The sequence below is a fragment of the Anguilla anguilla genome, chromosome 13 (genome assembly GCF_013347855.1).
Source record: "Anguilla anguilla isolate fAngAng1 chromosome 13, fAngAng1.pri, whole genome shotgun sequence".
NCBI classification, from domain to species: domain Eukaryota; kingdom Metazoa; phylum Chordata; class Actinopteri; order Anguilliformes; family Anguillidae; genus Anguilla; species Anguilla anguilla.
In genome coordinates, this window is record NC_049213.1 from 33,888,249 (window position 1) to 33,905,598 (window position 17,350).

Sequence of the window (17,350 nt, forward strand, 5' to 3'; positions counted from 1 at the left end):
CATTCGCGTTTGTAGGGCTGGCCCAGCTGTTGCAGTCCAGCCAAAAATCACTTAGTATTTGACACTTTGAAAAAAAAAAAAAACAGGATTCTCTAGGTATGATTTTGTTTCATTTTCACTTTTTCAGGTTTAGAAATGATATCATAGCACGATCTTCAAAAAAGTCAATGTGACATATCATAAATATATGCTGTATAGATTGGATTTTAAATCGTCCAGTTTGCTTGGCATAATAAATTGTATGAAATCCTTTGGTAAAAGGGCCACCTGTGTTTGTAAGATGATAGTCTTTTTTTAAAATACAAGCTGCGAATACCAGCCAGTCATTGTTGAGTTCATGCTGAATAGGGTTATATGAGATCGCTGTGAAGGGCTGAATGTGCCAGACAAAAGAAGGATTGTACAGTAGAGGTACTGGTTCCTTGTTGGCAGGGAACCAAATATCCCTACTGACCAAGTAAGTATCTGTATGCTGGTATTATCATACACTAAGTTACACAATGAATTTTAAAAATCATTTAACAAAAATCTTTTTTAAATGAGTGTTTTTTTTTTACTTGAAATTATTTTTTAAAACATATTGCAGGTTTTAAGGATCAACCCATTTAATTATACAGATTTTTTTCTGATAAACAAATACACTTTTTGGTTAGTAATTTGACACATTATGGACATATTTGTCCAAGCAACCAGTCATACATCAGAGTCAACAGCGGTTGGGTTTGTTTGCGTTGGGGGAGGTTGAGCTGGCTGTAGACCTGATTTCAAGGGCAGGCAGCACAGAAAGCCAAGGGGACTTTGGCGCAAGAGACAGTTCCCTCTCAGCCTCACGTTCTCCGGTCTGAACCCTGATCGCTGTGTAACTTACATAACACCAAAACAGCTTGTATAACTCTTTCCACACGGCTCCCGATTATTATTTTGCTTAGGTTAAATAACTGCTGTAAATCAATAAAATTATTTCCCATTCAGTCTGAAACGCGACGTGTCTTCTACCTATACCTTGGTTCTATGATATGTGATGTCGAGCAAAAAAAAATTCTTGAAAAATTATTTTGGTGCATCGCCATCTTGTGGATTATTGTAGTACAGCAACTTGCCCAGAAAGCAGCACATAGACTCATAAAAAATATTGTAAATATTATGTTCATGCTTTATAGGGATTAATAACATTATCAACAATGTTATAATCCTATTTTTACATTTTAAAGATGACCATCCATGAAATCCTATAGTACAGACTTTAAGAAGACTAATGAAATTATTCATCAAAGCAATACTTACTGATATTACCTTCCCCATCCATCATAATCCCTCTTTTAGGGTTGTCACTTATTAGCTTGAATGAGGGGAGGATAAGAAATCCCTCACACTGTCAGATTCCTGAATCTGGGTTTGACTGCCTTTATTATTAAGTGCCACCACAAATACCACAATCTTCAATCAACTAATGATCAATCAATCATCTTTCTCATATCAAAATTATTTAATGAACAAACATATAGTTTCCACACTGGTCTGGAATGAAAAAGCAACTGTGTATTCAGGGAGGGTAACACCAGAGGTCCAAGCTACACAAATATTTATTGTAGCAAAATTTTATTGTAAAAAAACAACAATAATGATAGAGGTTATATGAGGCTGATTTTGAAAAAAAAAAAAGAGGACAAGATGGAGGCCTAGAACAGTATTTCTAAGAAGCCTTTTAAGCATGGATTAGAGAGCACCAAGCTGCCCTACCTAATTATTTTTTCACATTTTTGAATATTTTTATAAAGGTAAAAAATACATTTTATATACATTTACTACCCACTCTTTCATTTCACATCTACTGCACAAAGCACACATTATGGCTTTGTGATCTGAGAATTAATTATTGACATTTCTGATTTAATTTCAGTCACAGCTGACATCCAACAACGTTCTGTTGCCTGTGTCTTATTTATCACCGTTTGTGGAGCTGCCTGTTTTTTTTTCTCCTATTTACAACTCCCTAATGCTGGGACAGTAAAGATTATGTTAAACAACAGATACCTACTTACACTGTGATTTGGCTGGATGAGCCATCTGACACTGGCAGCACTAGGATTGCATAACCAGCTGTTTAAAAATGGCAGTTGGTTTGCTCAGCGTATGATGTTTCACTCTCTGGAGGAGCAGCGAAATTCAGTTCCGAGGACTATACACGGTACACTTCTGCTGGCGATGGAAACGCATCCAGAAGCCATGATCTCGGTTTCACAACCAGGGGCAGCGCTGTACGTTACGGTGATGGGCAAGGGCCATGAGTTTCACACTACACTGTTCCCCAATCCAAAACCCAGCATACACAGGCTCAGTGAACTTAGTCTCCACCCTGTGTATGAGGCTCATGGTGTCAGAGACACAGTAAAATGACAGCGTGCCAGCTGGGTGATCCAGGTACACCCCTACCTTAGAACAGTATGGGACAGCTAACTTGGTCTCATGATCGTTGTGGCAAATGGAGTAGGCTCCATTTATGCAATCCAGACTCCAGGACTTATCATTCCCGCCAAATGAAGCGCCTCGGCGCCCACCTTTCTTCTTAATCCCTTCGTACGTGACCGCTATTTCCGCCTTATTCCCCCTCACTTCGACCTCCCAGTAACAGCGTCTCCCTGACAGGGCCTCGCTGCAGAGCACCTGACACTTGTCAAATCTCTCCGGGCCATTTGGATACCTTTGCTTCTCTTTCACCCACTTCGCCTCTCTGTCACGGTCAGAGAGAAGCAGCTGTGCGTGTGCCGTGTTGGGGTCGAGCGTGAGCTCACAGGCGTCTGCGGAGGGAAGAGTAGAGGGTGTCAGCATGCTCAGACTGTGTGAAGTGTGTTTACAGTACGTGTTTTAAGTTCACATCATGACTGTTCCCAGTGTGATACGTTTTTGGTTGTGCTATAATTTTGGCACCCAAAGTGGAGCTGAACTTATCCAACTCCCTTGCAGCCACAGATATGTTCATGCTAAGCTCTCGTAGAGTGGAGTTGGAGGAAGACCTTTCATATGTGACTTTCGCTTGCAGTACACAGGTACCTGCTAGACCAGTGGAGGTCACCAGATAGCAATGAAACTTGGACTAATAACGGACTGAACCCTCCCATACCCTGGGCGACGCAATCGCCATTTGCACATCGCCCTGTGGAGCTACTGGCCACAGTCAGCAGTTAGTGTACACTTTGAAAGTAAAGTGACTCACATTTTAAGAACTCTTCTCTGGTCCTAGGCTCTGGCAATGATTTAGGACTCGCCAGAATTTGCACTTTAGTCGCTGCAGAAATGGAGACACAGTGAGTGAAGAGACTTGCGGCATATGCAAATGCAAAACACTTAATAATACAGCAAACGTTTAAAAAAGACATGTAATACAAAACATCTTCAGGATCTCAAATAATTAGATTTCCTTACTTCAAAATTTCAACATTCTGAATTTGAGGGTATTGATGAGTGTATAGACGGGGAGGTAGTGTTTCATGTAGTCTACAAAGGGTTCTTATTTTTGCAATCAATGCAATTTACCATGGTTATTGTCAAATTGATCTACTGAACTAACAGCATTTTTTTTGCAAGAAGAAATTTGTCTCTGTTTATTGTTTTTACCATATTTTTATTCACATTTTTATATATTTATACATAGTCGGAAACTGAGCAGCCACTATAGTGTCACAAAACATCTTATTACGGAAAGAGTGAACATGACTCACCACGGGGCCCACAACCATTTCCTGTCGCCCCAGATCTGAGTTGCCGCAGTTCTGTTCCGCTTGTGGAAGTCGCTGTAGGAACAGACACAACAAATCCAACCAGCTGAACTCAAATGAAAGGCAACAAGGCACTTTTTTAAAACACTTTTTTTCTTGTTTTCCACTGTTTTTAATATTTTGACTGGCATTGGAGTGTGGCAGAGTCATGAAGAAACTAAACTTGAAATGCAGAGCAGATTCCTAGATGCAAAAAATGTCATGAAATAACAACAATCGTTATGTCTAGGGTCTGGTGACAGCCACCAAAAAACATGTACACTGGCAGTAGGTTATCTAGCTGTGGAATACTATTCTAGCTGCTGGGGAATCCAGAAGGCTATGCACATCTCCTTTTCACCGTAATAAAAAACAGCCATTTATAAAACTAAAATACTTTATACATTACTGTAGACAAGATCTTGGTGAAGATATAAATGTTGTTCGTGTTAGGTTTAGTTGTCTAGCCAAGTCAGAAAACATGGCCCTATTTCACGTCATAACTTTAGAATTGAACAATCGGGATGGTGTGTAAAACGTTGTGTAAGTCTCTCTGGATAACAGCGTTTGCTAAATGCCTATAATGTAATGTAATGACGTCAAGACAAGAATTGGCCACAATTTGAGTAGCATTTCATTTCACCAATATAAAGCCCTTCTGGGGTTAGTTTGAATAAAAGAGTGAGTGCAGGTTTTGTTGGTGCCGTCTTGCATCAGAAATAGTTGTAGAAGTCCATCAGGACACTAGCAGCTGTAACATCTTTAGGACACCAAACTATACAAATGTGAGTACATAAGAACCAATTAACATCTAAAACATTTCATAGTGAGTTTTTCTTATGATAAAAGGTTTAATAATGCCTTCAGTGTGGTTAGATTTTTATAATGACCCCACTGATTTTGGTGAAGCATTAAGTGTAGACACAAATGCTCATAAACAAATAATAATTTCTGACTTCTAAAGTAATAAAAGTAATATCGTTGAACTGTCAGTGTACTGTTGAAACAATTGAATAGCTTTATCTATTCTAATATATTTACGTCCATTGTGATTACATTGCAGGCATATCATTTGACCTCCCTACGAAATACAAGCACTCTGCAAAGACAACCACTCGATGCTGTGTGTGGACAAAATCTGAGCATGCTACCTCTGTATCGGTTTCTAGCTCAGGCTAACAGTACTTACATGGTGACTCTGCTCTGGTCCTGTGCTTTCGAGATGGAGGAGCAGACACTTCATTCACTCTGGAGACTGGCACACAGAAGAAAGAAGTAAGACACTCAGAAGAAACTGTACTCTGGATTTCTGTTTTGAGGGGTCAATAATACAAATCTAAGGAAAGCAGCAAGTTCAGACTAGCAGGGACTTTTCCCCTTTCAGTCAAACCAACTGAATTGTCTCTGTAGTTCACAACATCAACATGCAGAATTGAAAAGCGTACTGGCAGACGTTGGGGGGGGGGGGGTCTCCTGAATTCACGTCAGCTTAACAAAAACATGCGTATTGGCTAAAATAAAAATGTTGCTTTGCAGAAATAGCTATATTTCTATTTTGCTGTTGAAGCTATATTTGCACTCAAATTTTAAAATGTATTCTTTTAACGGTAAGGTTCCTGCAATAAAAAAGAACCTCCGAGTTCTATCTCCCATTTTTATACCCTTGTTATAATATACACCAGCTCTTTAGAAGTTTTCTCTTCTAACCTTTTTCTGATAACTTGTCAAATTTATCCTGGCAGACGGTCTCCAGTTGGTCTCTCAGCTCAGAAACAGCTTTGCTTACAAACTGGAAGGAGAGGTTTGGAACTGCAGTGACTCCTGGTACAATACAGGGCCCAGGATCGGTAGAGAGAAACCTCCAGCGCTGAAGAGACACAAAAAGAGATCAAGTCTGAACTAAATGTTTGCGATTGCCAAAATGGGACTTCAGCATAGCGGGTGGTAGGAGACGGTAGGGTCCATGTTGTAGAGGTCCGTGTGAAAGGCAGCACCATTTCCAAAAAGCAGTCATTTTACCTGGAGAAAAGAGATGGGGTCCTCCATTTGTGCTAGTTTCTGAAGCTCAGCATCACTCTGTCTCAGCTGAGTGATCTCCTGCTCCAGTCTCTCCTGTAGGCTTTTGACAGGGACCAGTGCATTCCTCTCTTCACACAGGATCAGCTCCTTTACCCTTGAGCGCTGTCCTTCAATGGAGTGGATGATATCAGCAAAGAGCCTCTCACTCTCCTCTACTGCTGTCCGAGCAGCGTGCTGTTTAAGGGACACATGGAACAAGGAAGAATATCGTCACTATACCATATCTTAATATGCGGCAGTGTAATGGATAAGGAGCTGGTCTTGCAAAGGTCACAGGTTCGATTCACAGGTAGTACACTTGAGCAAGGTACTTAACCTGCATGGCTTCAGTATATACGTATACAGCTGTATAAATGGATGCAATGTAAAAAAAAAAAAAAAGTTGTGCAAGCCTCTCCGGATAAGAGTGTCTGCTAAATGCACGTAATGCAATGCCTAACAAGCGGCGATCTCTCTGGTTCACAGGAGGAAGGCTTAGGTTGGTCTCTGATAAGATATAGGGCATTAAGCTTTTATCAGTGGTCAGAACTCACTGTGAGCAAATGCTCTGCCTGTCTAGTATCCAGCAGCTTCTTCTCTCTCTCCTGGATCCATTTCTGGAAATTTGTCTGTGCTGACTTCTGAGGAAATAAACACAACAAGTGAATTGATTTAACATGACTCCCCAATTTAAAAATCCAACCCCAGTAATTGATCAATAACCAAAATGATCTAATGCAGGCAAATCTGTTGGATATTTAAGTTACATTCACTACAGATGGATAAAAATGTAATCTAAATGTATCAACTTCCTGTGCTGCTTTTTCCACATAAAAACATGCACAGACAAACAACATACAGTAATTGTGTAAAAGTAACCAGAACCAGTTTCCAGAACACGTCTCCTGTCTGTTCTGGCCCCACGATGGTGGAATGACCTCCCTGTGGAGGTCAGAACAGCTGAGACACTGACCCATTTCAAACGACGACTGAAGACTCACCTCTTCAGGCTGCACCTCTCCCCATCCCTCCCTACCCCCCTGTAAATGACTGTAAGTTTAGGGTTGTAACTAGGCAGCTGTTTCGTAGGTGACTTAGGTGCATTAACTGTCTTAACTACTGCTTGTATTTTTTCCATAGACTGCGTTGTTGCCGTTCTCGTTGTTAGTGTTAATCAGTTTAACCTTCAGGGTCGAAGTTGAACTATGCGGTTGTTCCCTGCACTTGGACCGGTACTTCTCTCTAGGGGTTTCATCATACTTGTTCCTGGTTATGGTTATACACTTTGTTGTACGTCGCTCTGGATAAGAGTGTCTGCCAAATGCCTGTAATGTAATGTAACTATCGTTCAGCAACACATCAGTGGTTTACTGAATAATATAAAGTTCATTTTTAAAAAGAATATCACCAAAATTTGCAAAACAAGTTTAAATGCATTAATATAGCATATCCACTGAGGACATTAAAAAAAAGTTTGACAAATGAGATTTGGCATAGAATAATGTAACTTAAAAAAAGCATATTTGATACCAAAATAGCATAAACTAATAAACATACTCAAATTCCCCAAAAGAACAGGAACAATATCCTTATAAATGCAGTTAGCACCCACTCTCTCAATATTACAGCTAGTAAGATGCCACAGGTCCTAACCTGCCTCTCAGCGCGTTCGGCCACAGCAGAGACTGTGACGTGATGTTTGTGCTTGTCCATCACGCACAGGAGACAGACGCATCGTTGGTCGGTGCGGCAGTAAACCTTCAGCGGTTCTCTGTGGACAGCACAGACCAAATCCTGCAGGTGTGTCGTGCTTTCGGTCAGCTGGTGCTTTTTTAGAGCTGAGGATTCGTTGTGTGGACCCAGGTGAGCTTCGCAGTAGGACGCCAGGCACTGCAGGCAGGATTTCACGGCTAGCTGCATTCCCTTGGGGCACACGTCGCACCAGACAGGTCCAGGTTCAAGTCCAGGTCTGCACTCCACCAAGTTGGCCAGCACTCCGTTCCTGCCCAGAACAGGTCTGGACTCGGAAGGCTGAATGCTAGATTCAGCCATTTTATCCACGCACCAGGAGAACGGCAGGCAGTTTTGATTTGGTTTCAGCTTTCTGTGGCGGAGAAGTTTCGTTTATTCTGAAACAGGGCGGAAGGAAGCAAACCGACTTCCTGGTTCTTTTCACAGAAGGAGTGGCATTGGACTGAGGCCAGGTTTTCAAAAATGAGAGGAGTTGTTATGAAGCTTTACTGCCTTAGCCAGGGAAGGAAGGGCTGTTCTGTCACACTGCACCATTTTATCACTGGATCTTGGAATATCTATCATTGATCACGCTGGAAAGCCAGCTTTAGCAACCATAAAGCTTTGCAAAGCCAACTTTAGGAGCCATAAAGAATGATCTTAAAACTTTTTCAACATTCTGTGCTGAACACTCTACAAATGTTCAACAGGTCTCCTAATCAGCATCCGTAAGCATACGTTAGTTACGCTGCAAGCCGTGATCTGCGTAACCTCTGCGATGCTGCACGTTTCCTGGTTCTGGTCAAGTGAAACAATTTAGACCACAAGTGTTTGATCTTAACTGACAAAGGTGCGGGGGCAGGTTTTTGTTAGAGCTGTTAGTAGGGCGAAAGTCCATCACACTCTACCTAAAGAGCTTGCTTGCCATGGCCGTGCTGACGAGGCTTGGCATTGAAGCGAGAGTGCTACAGAAGGGTTAACATTTTTATCCACATCATTATTAATATATTGTTCCACACTGGTTTGGAATGCAAAAGCACCTGCGCATTCAGCATTCAGGGAGGGTAACACCAGAAGATCAGTTTGCACAAATATTTATTGGAGGGAAATTTTATTGAAAAAAAAAAAAAAGACAAAACAAAAAAAAAAACAGTAATGATACAGAGGTTATATGTGGCTGCTTGTGAGAAAGGAGTATAAGATGGAGGCCTAGAACCATATTCCTAAGAAGCCCTGCCTAATCATATTTTAACATTTTAGAATATTTTCATAAAGGTAAAAAATACATTTTAAAATCTTTTATTACCCACTCGTATTTATTTCACATCGACCGCACAAAGCACACATTATGTCTTCGTGATCTGAGGATAAATTATTGGCCAAATGTTGATTTCAGATTTCATTTCAGTCAGAGCTGATACCCAACAACATTACATTGCCTATGTCTTATTTGTCCCCGTTTTTTTTCTTCTTTTTTCTTAACTGGCCTGTTTTTTTCTCCTATTTACAACAACTCCCTAATGCTGGGACAGTAAGGATTATATTAAACACCAGATGCCTACTTACACTGAAAACCAGTGATTTTGGGGGGATGAGCCCTGGATTGTATTACCAGCCGTTTGAAAATGGCAGCTTGTAGTAGCAAAATTTAGTTCAGAGGACTATCCAGTACACTTCTGCTGGCGATGGAAACGCATCCAGAAGCCATGGTATCGGTTTCACAACGTGGTACGGCGCGCTATGTTAGGGTGATGGACAAGGGCCATGAGTTTCACACTACACTGTTCCCCAATCCAAAACCCAGCATACACAGGCTCAGTGAACTTAGTCTCCACCCTGTGTATGAGGCTCATGATGTCAGAGACACTGTAAAATGACAGCGTGCCAGCTGGGTGATCCAGGTACACACCAACCTTAGAACAGTATGGGACAGGTAATCGGATCGCATTTTTATTGTGGAAAATGGAGTAGACTCCATTTACGCAACACAGACTCCAGGATTTGTCATTCCTGCCGAATGAATTGGATCGGTCCCCATCTTTCCTCTTAATCCCTTTGTATGCGACCGCTATTTCCGCCTTATTCCCCTTCACTTCGGCCTCCCAGTAACAGCGTCTCCCTGACAGGGCCTGCCTGCAGAGGACCTGACAATTGAAGTCAAATCTCTCTGGGCTATTTGGATACCTTTGCTTCTCTTTCACCCGTCTCACCTCTCTGTCACGGTCCGAGAGAAGCAGCTGTGCGTGTGCCGTGTTGGGGTCGAGCGTGAGCTCACAGGCGTCTGCGGAGGGAAGAGTAGAGGGTGTCAGCATGCTCAGACTGTGTGAAGTGTGTTTACTGTACGTGTTTTAAGTTCACATCATGACTGTTCCCAGTGTGATACGTTTTTGGTTGTGCTATAATTTTGGCACCCAAAGTGGAGCTGAACTTATCCAACTCCCTTGCAGCCACAGATATGTTCATGCTAAGCTCTCGTAGAGTGGAGTTGGAGGAAGACCTTTCATATGTAACTTTCGCTTGCAGTACACAGGTGCCTGCTAGACCGGTGGAGGTCGCCAGATAGCAATGAAACTTGGACTAATAACGGACTGAACCCTCCCATACCCTGGGCGACGCAATCGCCATTTGCACATCGCCCTGTGGAGCTACTGGCCACAGTCAGCAGTTAGTGTACACTTTGAAAGTAAAGTGACTCACATTTTAAGAACTCTTCTCTGGTCCTAGGCTCTGGCAATGATTCAGGACTTTCCAGAATTTGCACTTTAGTCGCTGCAGAAATGGAGACACAGTGAGTGAAGAGACTTGCGGCATATGCAAATGCAAAACACTTAACAATACAGCAAAAGTTTAAAAAAGACGTGATACAAAACAACTTCAGGATCTCAAATAATTAGATTTCCTTACTTCAAAATTTAGACATTCTGAATTTGAGGGTATTGATGAGTGTATAGACGGGGAGGTGGTGTTTCACGTAGCCTACAAAGGGTTCTTATTTTTGCACTGGAACTACACTGTATACTGCGATCAATGCGATTTACTATAGTTATTGTCAAATCGATCTACTGAACTAACAGCATTTTTTTTTGCAAGAATATATTTGTCTCTGTTTATTGTTTTTACCAGATTTTTATTCACATTTTTATATATTTCATATATATATATTTATACATAGTCGGAAACTGAGCAGCCACTACAGTGTCACAAAACATCTTATTACTGAAAGAGTGAACATGACTCACCACGGGGCCCACAACCATTTCCTGTCTCCCCAGATCTGAGTTTCCGCAGTTCTGTTCTGCTTGTGGAAGTCGCTGTAGGAACAGACACAACAAATCCAACCAGCTGAACTCAAATGAAAGGCAACAAGGCACTTTTTTAAAACACTTTTTTTTCTTGTTTTCCACTGTTTTTAATATTTTGATTGGCATTGGAGTGTGGCAGAGTCATGAAGAAACTAAACTTGAAATGCAGAGCAGATTCCTAGATGCAAAAAATGTCATGAAATAACAACAATCGTTATGTCTAGGGTCTGGTGACAGCCACCAAAAAACATGTACACTGGCAGCAGGTTATCTAGCTGTGGAATAGTATTCTAGCTGCTAGGGAATCGCAACCCAGAAGGCGATGCACGTCTCCTTTTCACCATAATAAAAAACAGCCATTTATTAAACTAAAATACTTTATACATTACTGTAGACAAGATCTTGGTGAAGATATAAATGTTGTTCGTATTAGGTTTAGTTGCCTAGCCAAGTCAGAAAACATGGCCCTATTTCACATCATAACTTTAGAATTGAACAATCGGGATGGTGTGTAAAACGTTGTGTAAGTCTCTCTGGATAACAGCGTTTGCTAAATGCCTGTAATGTAATGTAATGATGTCAAGACAATTTTTGTAGCATTTCATTTCACCAATACAAAGCCCTTCTGGGGTTATTTTGAATAAAAGAGTGAGTGCAGGTTTTTTTGGTGCCATCTTGCATCAGAAATAGTTGTAGAAGTCCATCAGGACACTAGCAGCTGTAACATCTTTAGGACACCAAACTATACAAATGTGAGTACATAAGAACCAATTAACATCTAAAACATTTCATAGTGAGTTTTTCTTATGATAAAAGGTGTAATAATGCCTTCAGTGTGGTTAGATTTTTATAATGACCCCACTGATTTTGGTGAAGCATTAAGTGCAGACACAAATGCTCATAAACAAATAATAATTTCTGACTTCTAAAGTAATAAAAGTAATATCGTTAAACTGTCAGTGTACTGTTGAACCAATTGAATAGCTTTATCTATTCTAATATATTTACGTCCATTGTGATTACATTGCAGGCATATCATTTGACCTCCCTACAAAATACAAGCACTCTGCAAAGACAACCACTCGATGCTGTGTGTGGACAAAATCTGAGCATGCTACCTCTGTATCGGTTTCTAGCTCAGGCTAACAGTACTTACATGGTGACTCTGCTCTGGTCCTGTGCTTTCGAGATGGAGGAGCAGACACTTTATTCACTCTGGAGACTGGAACACAGAAGAAAGAAGTAAAACACTCAGAAGAAACTGTACTCTGGATTTCTGTTTTGAGGGGTCAATAATACAAATCTAAGGAAAGCAGCAAGTTCAGACTAGCAGGGACTTTTCCCCTTTCAGTCAAACCAACTGAATTGTCTCTGTAGTTCACAACATCAACATGCAGAATTGAAAAGCGTACTGGCAGACGTTGGGGGGGGGGGGGGGGAGGGTCTCCTGAATTCACGTCAGCTTAACAAAAACATGCGTATTGGCTAAAATAAAAATGTTGCTTTGCAGAAATAGCTACATTTCTATTTTGCTGTTGAAGCTATATTTGCACTCAAATTTTAAAATGTATTCTTTTAACGGTAAGGTTCCTGCAATAAAAAAGAACCTCCGAGTTCTATCTCCCATTTTTATACCCTTGTTATAATATACACCAGCTCTTTAGAAGTTTTCTCTTCTAACCTTTTTCTGATAACTTGTCAAATTTATCCTGGCAGACGGTCTCCAGTTGGTCTCTCAGCTCAGAAACAGCTTTGCTTACAAACTGGAAGGAGAGGTTTGGAACTGCAGTGACTCCTGGTACAATACAGGGCCCAGGATCGGTAGAGAGAAACCCCCAGCGCTGAAGAGACACAAAAAGAGATCAAGTCTGAACTAAATGTTTGCGATTGCCAAAATAGGACTTCAGCATAGGGGGTGGTAGGAGAGGGTAGGGTCCATGTTGTAGAGGTCCGTGTGAAAGGCAGCACAATTTCCAAAAAGCAGTCATTTTACCTGGAGAAAACAGATGGGGTCCTCCATTTGTACTAGTTTCTGAAGCTCAGCATCCCTCCCTCTCAGCTGAGTGATCTCCTGCTCCAGTCTCTCCTGCAGGCTTTTGACAGGGACCAGTGCATCCCTCTGTTCACACAGGATCAGCTCCTTTACCCTTGAGCGCTGTCCTTCAATGGAGTGGATGATATCAGCAAAGAGCCTCTCACTCTCCTCTACTGCTGTCCGAGCAGCGTGCTGTTTAAGGGACACGTGGAACAAGGAAGAATATCGTCACTATACCATACCTTAATATGCGGCAGTGTAATGGATAAGGAGCTGGTCTTGCAAAGGTCACAGGTTCGATTCATAGGTAGTACACTTGAGCAAGGTACTTAAGCTGCATGGCTTCAGTATATACGTATACAGCTGTATAAATGGATGCAATGTAAATGCAATGTAAAAAAAAAAAAAAAATTTGTGCAAGTCTCTTTGAATAAGAGTGTCTGCTAAATGCACGTAATGCAATGTCTAACAAGCGGCGATCTCTGGTTCACAGGAGGAAGGCTTAGGTTGGTCTCTGATAAGATATAGGGCATTAAGCTTTTATCAGTGGTCAGAACTCACTGTGAGCAAATGCTCTGCCTGTCTAGTATCCAGCAGCTTCTTCTCTCTCTCCTGGATCCATTTCTGGAAATTTGTCTGTGCTGATTTCTGAGGAAATAAACACAACAAGTGAATTGATTTAACATGACTCCCCAATTTAAAAATCCAACCCCAGTAATTGATCAATAACCAAAATGATCTAATGCAGGCAAATCTGTTGGATATTTAAGTTACATTCACTACAGATGGATAAAAATGTAATCTAAATGTATCAACTTCCTGTGCTGCTTTTTCCACATAAAAACATGCACAGACAAACAACATACAGTAATTGTGTAAAAGTAACCAGAACCAGTTTCCAGAACACGTCTCCTGTCTGTTCTGGCCCCACGATGGTGGAATGACCTCCCTGTGGAGGTCAGAACAGCTGAGACACTGACCCATTTCAAACGACGACTGAAGACTCACCTCTTCAGGCTGCACCTCTCCCCATCCCTCCCTACCCCCCTGTAAAAGCTTAGGGTTGTAACTAGGCAGCTGTTTCGTAGGTGACTTAGGTGCATTAACTGTCTTAACTACTGCTTGTATTTTTTCCATAGACTGCGTTGTTGCCGTTCTCGTTGTTAGTGTTAATCAGTTTAACCTTCAGGGTCTAAGTTGAACTATGCGGTTATTCCCTGCACTTCTCTCTAGGGGTTTCGTCACACTTGTTCCTGGTTATGGTTATACACTTTGTTGTACGTCACTCTGGATAAGAGCGTCTGCCAAATGCCTGTAATGTAATGTAATGTAACTATCGTTCAGCAACACATCAGTGGTTTACTGAATAATATAAAGTTAAAAAGAATATCACCAAAATTTGCAAAACAAGTTTAAATGCATTAATATAGCATATCCACTGAGGACATTAAAAAAAGTTTGACAAATGAGATTTGGCATAGGATAATGTAACTTAAAAAAAGCATATTTGATACCAAAATAGCATAAACTAATAAACATACTCGAATTCCCCAAAAGAACAGGAACAATATCCTTATAAATGCAGTTAGCACCCACTCTCTCAATATTACAGCTAGTAAGATGCCACAGGTCCTAACCTGCCTCTCAGCGCATTCGGCCACAGCAGAGACTGTGTCGTGATGTTTGTGCTGGTCCATCGTGCACAGGAGACAGACGCATCGTTGGTCGGTGCGGCAGTAAACCTTCAGCGGTTCTCTGTGGACAGCACAGACCAAATCCTGCAGGTGTGTCGTGCTTTCGGTCAGCTGGTGCTTTTTTAGTGCTGGGGATTCGTTATGTGGATCCAGGTGAGCTTTGCAGTAGGACGCCAGGCACTGCAGGCAGGATTTCACGGCTAGCTGCATTCCCTTGGGGCACACGTCGCACCAGACAGGTTCAAGTCCGAGTCCGAATTCAGTTCCAGGTCCAAGTCCGAGTCCGGTTCCAGGTCCGAGTCCTGGTCCAGGTCCAGGTCCAGGTCCGCACTGGTTTTTTTCCTCCACCAAGTTGGCCAGCACTATGTTCTTGCCCAGAACAGGTCTGGACTGGAAAGTCTGTTGGCACTGGGGGCAGTGATAGATTCCTGTACCATCCTCCCTATCCCAGCAACGTCTAATGCAATTCATGCAGAAACTATGTCCACAGGGAACAGTCACCGGATTATTAAACAAATCCAGACAGACTGGACAGCTTAACTCATCCTGCTCCACAGGGATGCTAGAGTCAGTCATTTTATCCACACACCAGGAGAACGGCAGGCAGTTTTTATTTGGTTTCTGTGTAGTTCAGTTTCATTTATTCTGAAACAGGGTGGAAGGAAGCAAACCGGTTTCCTCGTTCTGTTCACAGAAGGAGTGGCATTGGACTGAGGCCAGGTATTCAAAAATGGGAGGAATTGTTATGAAGCTTTACTGTCTTAGCCAGGGAAGGAAGGGCTGTTCTGTCACACACTGCACCATTTTATCACTGGATCTTGGAATATCTATCATTGATCACTCTGGAAAGCTAACTTTAGCAACCATAAAGCTTTGCAAAGCCAACTTTAGCAGCCATAAATAATGATCTTAAAACATTTTCAACATTCTGTGCTGAACACTCTACAAATGTTCAACAGGTCTCCTAATCAGCATCCATAAGCATACGTTAGTTACGCTGCAAGCCGTGATCTGTGTAACCTCTGCGATGCTGCACGTTTCCTGGTTCTGGTCCGTGAAACAATTTAGACCACAAGTGTTTAATCTTAACTGACAAAGGTGCGGGGGCAGGTTTTTGTTAGGGCTGTAAGTAGGGTGAAAGTCCATCACGCTCTACCTAAAGAGCTTGCTTGCCATGGCCGTACTGACGAGGCTTGGCATTGAAGCGAGTGTGCTACAGACGGGCTAACGTTTTTATCCACATCATTATTACCATCTTGTATTTCACAGGTTTTGAAATTATGTTTTCTATGCTATTCAACATTACTTGTTATCTTCTATGCAATAAGGGCTGGCTGAATCTTCAACTCCTACAAAAATGCCTAATTAGGTTGAAAAGTAAAATGTTTTTCTACTGCCCAGCAAAAATTTAGTGTGAACCTGGACAGAAGAAACTATCATAAGTTTTAATTTTCAACCCAATGAGGTTTAGTCGTTACTTCTTCCCATCTGCCACAGGGGGTCTTTCCTCACCACTGTTGCCTTAGGCTTGCTTCTGTGGGGGTCTAGACCAGGTCTGTAAAGCATATTGTGACAACTGCTGTAAAATACGCTATACAAATAAAATTTGATTTGACTTTGCATGTGCTTGCCTTCTGTACCCTGTGTTTCTATGGTTTGGTTTCTGGCAGGAAACTCAGCCATCTCTCAAATTTAACATCAAACCGGTGGCTTCAATAACCAGCCATGAGTTTTTTTAAATTCATTACTTCTTCAGTGTGAAAGGAGAACACAGGGATATAATAATGGCTGGAGGACCACTGAGGTTCAAGGCGAGACTGCAATATTGCAAAAATACTCCTTTCTAGAAACAGAGCTGAATCACACAATGTTACCAACACAGAGACACCATTCAAGAAACAAACATTCAAGAAAAAATGTTTATTATAATAAGGTGTTCATATATATATATATATATATATATATATATATAATGTGAAACAATGAACAATAGATTGACGTAAGCCATGATAAATAAGACGCTTGCGTTTACACGCATTTTGAAACGGTAGGTTCTCTCTCTCTCCGCCCTGCCCCAGAGCAACGTTTCATTTGAAGGAGGTTCTCCCTTTGAAAGCGAAAGCATGAAATGCTAAACATTACAGATGACAGGGAAGCCGTGCGAAAGAAACCTCTGCAATTCTATCAGCCTGACGACGTCACATGACCACGGTCCACAGGAGCCAGGGGCCGATAGCAGATGTGGTCATTGTGTGACCGCAACAGCCGAAACGCGCCTGTGTTGCTGCTGATGCGCAGTTATTCTTGACGTAACCCCCGACCGCTTCACACGAGTTCCCTGTACCAGAGAGAGCGACGCTACCGTGCCATTAAAGACCACACTGGGCTACTAATCTAAATTACCACACCAGGTTGCTCAAATCACCACACGACCCCTAAGCCCTAAAAGAACAACGGAGAAGCTGTTAATTAATAATGAATACGTCATACCATTGTCACAGAACTGTCGTATTAACTAAAACGAATATTTAGAAGGTAAAGCGAACTCATACTGAGCTCGGCTCAAACAGACCGCAGTGGCGTGCGAAATAAACCGTTGTATACCACCTGATGTTTTGGACAGGTGCTTCTCCTGGAACGTCACAGGTCACGCGGGCTGGAAATCCGCTCCAAGGCAAACACGGTCGGAGATCCCTGATGCAGAGTTAAAAACTCTGCCTGTTGGACGCAGCTGTTAGCAAGCAGCCACCTCGTACACCCGGACTCCAGAACATC

General features: G+C 41.8%; 1 protein-coding gene across 1 annotated transcript; it reads right to left on the reverse strand.

Moving 5' to 3' along the window:
• Nucleotides 1-1,882: 1,882 nt before the first annotated feature.
• LOC118211161 lies at nt 1,883-16,491 on the reverse strand. Its single transcript, XM_035388076.1, has 15 exons — nt 14,519-16,491; nt 13,443-13,529; nt 12,840-13,073; nt 12,528-12,687; nt 12,003-12,068; nt 10,784-10,855; nt 10,242-10,313; nt 9,755-9,825; nt 6,368-6,454; nt 5,775-6,008; nt 5,463-5,622; nt 4,945-5,010; nt 3,720-3,791; nt 3,215-3,286; nt 1,883-2,798 (listed from the first exon to the last, which is right to left on the reverse strand). The coding sequence occupies exons 1-15, from the start codon at nt 15,149-15,151 to the stop codon at nt 2,239-2,241; spliced, it is 2,646 nt and encodes an 881-aa protein (XP_035243967.1). The 5' UTR covers nt 15,152-16,491; the 3' UTR covers nt 1,883-2,238.
• Nucleotides 16,492-17,350: the final 859 nt, after the last annotated feature.